The sequence below is a fragment of the Nanorana parkeri genome, unplaced genomic scaffold (genome assembly GCF_000935625.1).
Source record: "Nanorana parkeri isolate BGI_ZX_2015 unplaced genomic scaffold, ASM93562v1 scaffold548, whole genome shotgun sequence".
NCBI lineage: Eukaryota > Metazoa > Chordata > Amphibia > Anura > Dicroglossidae > Nanorana > Nanorana parkeri.
This window is the reverse complement of record NW_017306816.1, coordinates 580,527-583,195: the sequence shown is the minus strand read 5'-3', so window position 1 is coordinate 583,195 and position 2,669 is coordinate 580,527. Positions and strand designations below refer to the sequence as shown.

The following is a 2,669-nucleotide window of genomic DNA, read 5'->3' as shown; positions in this document are numbered from 1 at the left end:
GTATGTAGACAGGAAGTTGCTAAAAAATAAAAATAAAAAAAAAGCCCAGAAGGGATCAGCAGCACTGAGATCCGAAAAGGATGGATGAAAAAGATTCAAAAGATATTTTATGGAAAGAAACTGCGGGAGGTTTGTTGAGGTGTCATACAAATGAATGGCAGTGCAACGCACCAGTGCATCTAGCGTGTTGTGTTGTGTACTAGCAGGTGTGGATGAGCCCTTACTATATGCTACCATCTTCATAATGTAAAGTGCAGAATACACAGTCCTGTCTATTATAGCAATATCAGTCCTCGTGGTGTATTCATTTCTGATGGCTCGGGGGTTCTACACATCAAAGCAGTTGTAGTTTATGCAGTGATTTAATTCATGGAAATCTCTCTCCATTCAGTACTATTGCACAATGTTTTCTGGCTGAGCACATGATCAGTCCAAAGTCTCACTGCAGAGTTTGATGCTTATAATTAACTTATTTGCTGGCAGCAGTGTCTATAGTGTGTTCACTGAGCGACTGAACAGGTCCCATCCCAGCCCTGGCAATGCCCAAGACTGGCCCCATAGAAGCCATCAATGTTCATGATTTGTAATAATGAGCATCTTCTGAGCTCCTGGATGGCCCAGATGATTCAGCCTGCTTGCTTAGTGTAGCCATAGGGCCTATTTAGATCAGTGCGTTCCGGTAAATTGCAGTGTATGGTAACGTGCGAAGTGCACTGTTATTTAGGTTGGCAATGTGCCCCCATTGCAGCACACCACAACGCACACACCATGCAGAGTGTTAATAAAAGCGGGAAGGTACAATTGTCTGCACATTAAATGCACTGCCATCCCATTCAAAATTAATGCGTGAATTTAACGCACAAAAACGCGTTCCGTTGATGCAGATTTATTAAGGCACGCTTATTTTTTTGGGGGGGGGGAGTCTTCAGGGCTTGGTCATACCTGGCACTCTACAAAGAAATGTGTATCACCTTTCAGTGTATCACCATGCATAATATGGGTTATGGTGCACTGGAGGGGCAATTTTTCCCATTCAAAATCAATAGGTTGTGGAAGAGGCCATGTGTCACATGACCTCGGACTTGGGTACGTTGCTTTAGGGTTTAAAGAAGAACTCCAGGCAGAAATATTCTAAACCCTTGCAGTGGGGCTACCCCTGCACCACAATGGTTAAGTGCTTGTTTTTGTCTAGGTGAGGGAAATAAAAAGGTTATGCTCACCTGAACCCCAGAGCCGGCTGGCTGTTAGACCGATTCCTTCAGGCTCTCTCCTCCTCTGCTTCAGCAGTCTAAGCTCCTGTGAGTCAACCCATCCAATACACTGTATTTCACGTGAGAATGCCGAGGGACATTCTATCTCTGGAGCAGAGGAAGCAGCAGGAACAGTTCTAACAGCAAGCTGACTCCGAGGTTCGGGTGAGTATAACTTTTTTATTTTTGTCCCTAGATGAAAGCAAGCACCTAACCCTTGCACTTCAGGGGTAGCCCCACTGCAAGGGTTAAGAATAATTCTGCCCAGAGTTCTTCTTTTAAAGTCTGCTTAGCTAGGCGGGGGGAGGGTGATAGGGTGGAAAACAAAATTATAATTTTTTTGCCTGTAGATTAGCTTTAAAATCCTTATTTCCACTTCGGAATACGTCTCCCCTTCCATGGTGAGTGAATAGAACATGTCTGTAATTGTAGGTCACATCACTGGCCTCCAGAATAATCCTGCCAAATCAGCTGCTGCAGAGCTCTATGCATTCTCACACGCCGGACAAAGCGTGATGAAGGGTGTATTGGTATGAGCCCCTGAAACACGTTGGATATGTCTATACTGTCTCCTTAACCAGTTAAGGAATACAGTATATGTTAAAATATGTATCTGGACTCAGAGGCGTAACTAGAACCTTCAGCAAGCGTGGGACCTCAGGCAGCCGCGTGTTTAAAATTTTAGTGCCGTGTTCTGCTGAGAACGCTGACCCAGTATCTGCGCTTGCGTACAGACGGGATTAACGAGGAAACCGGCATTTATTTACAATGTATTTATTTTTATTGCTAATTGTGACCGTTAATAATATGCCGTCTATGGCAGTAAATGACGGATGGAATATTATTAACAGTCACAATTAACAATTTAAACAAAATACTTTGTAAATAAATCCAGGTTTCCTCAATAATATTGGTCTGTGCGCAAGTGCAGATGCTGAGGTCGGCGTTCTCGACAGTACACCGGTATCTGCGTTTAGTATTGGGGCATTTTCACGAGTACTTGTGAAAATGCCCAGTATTGGCAGTGGTGCATCCCTACTTAAAAATATAATGCATTGCTGGGACTTGTAGTCCTACATAGTTGGTGCTATCATCATCATACCGCAATGCAGAATACCACCAGCTATGCGGGACTACAAGTCCCAGCAATACATTATAATAAAAGACAGCTATGCAGAATACCACCAGCAATCCCCCCTTCCCACTCAAGACTTACCTTCCCTCTCCCGCAGGGCCCTCTTCTGTGTCTCGGCGGCCAGGGGGCGGGGCTAAGTGGAGAGTGCCCTCACACAGCAGAATATGCTGCCTGGCGGTGCCTGCAGCACATTCTACGGGACTAGTGACAGCCTCTCCAGCCCTGCCGCACAGCCACCTGTACATGCTGCGGGTGGCAGAGCGGCAGGGAAGGAGTGGCACGAT

General features: G+C 45.4%; 1 protein-coding gene across 1 annotated transcript in view; it reads left to right on the top strand.

Moving 5' to 3' along the window:
- Nucleotides 1-1,061: 1,061 nt before the first annotated feature.
- The window catches only part of WDR63 (WD repeat domain 63), a 66,571-nt gene continuing 64,963 nt past the window's right edge, over nt 1,062-2,669 (top strand). Inside the window, exon 1 of the mRNA XM_018561846.1 lies at nt 1,062-1,086. Coding sequence (XP_018417348.1) covers nt 1,062-1,086 — 25 coding nt within the window. The remainder of the gene's footprint in view (nt 1,087-2,669) is intronic.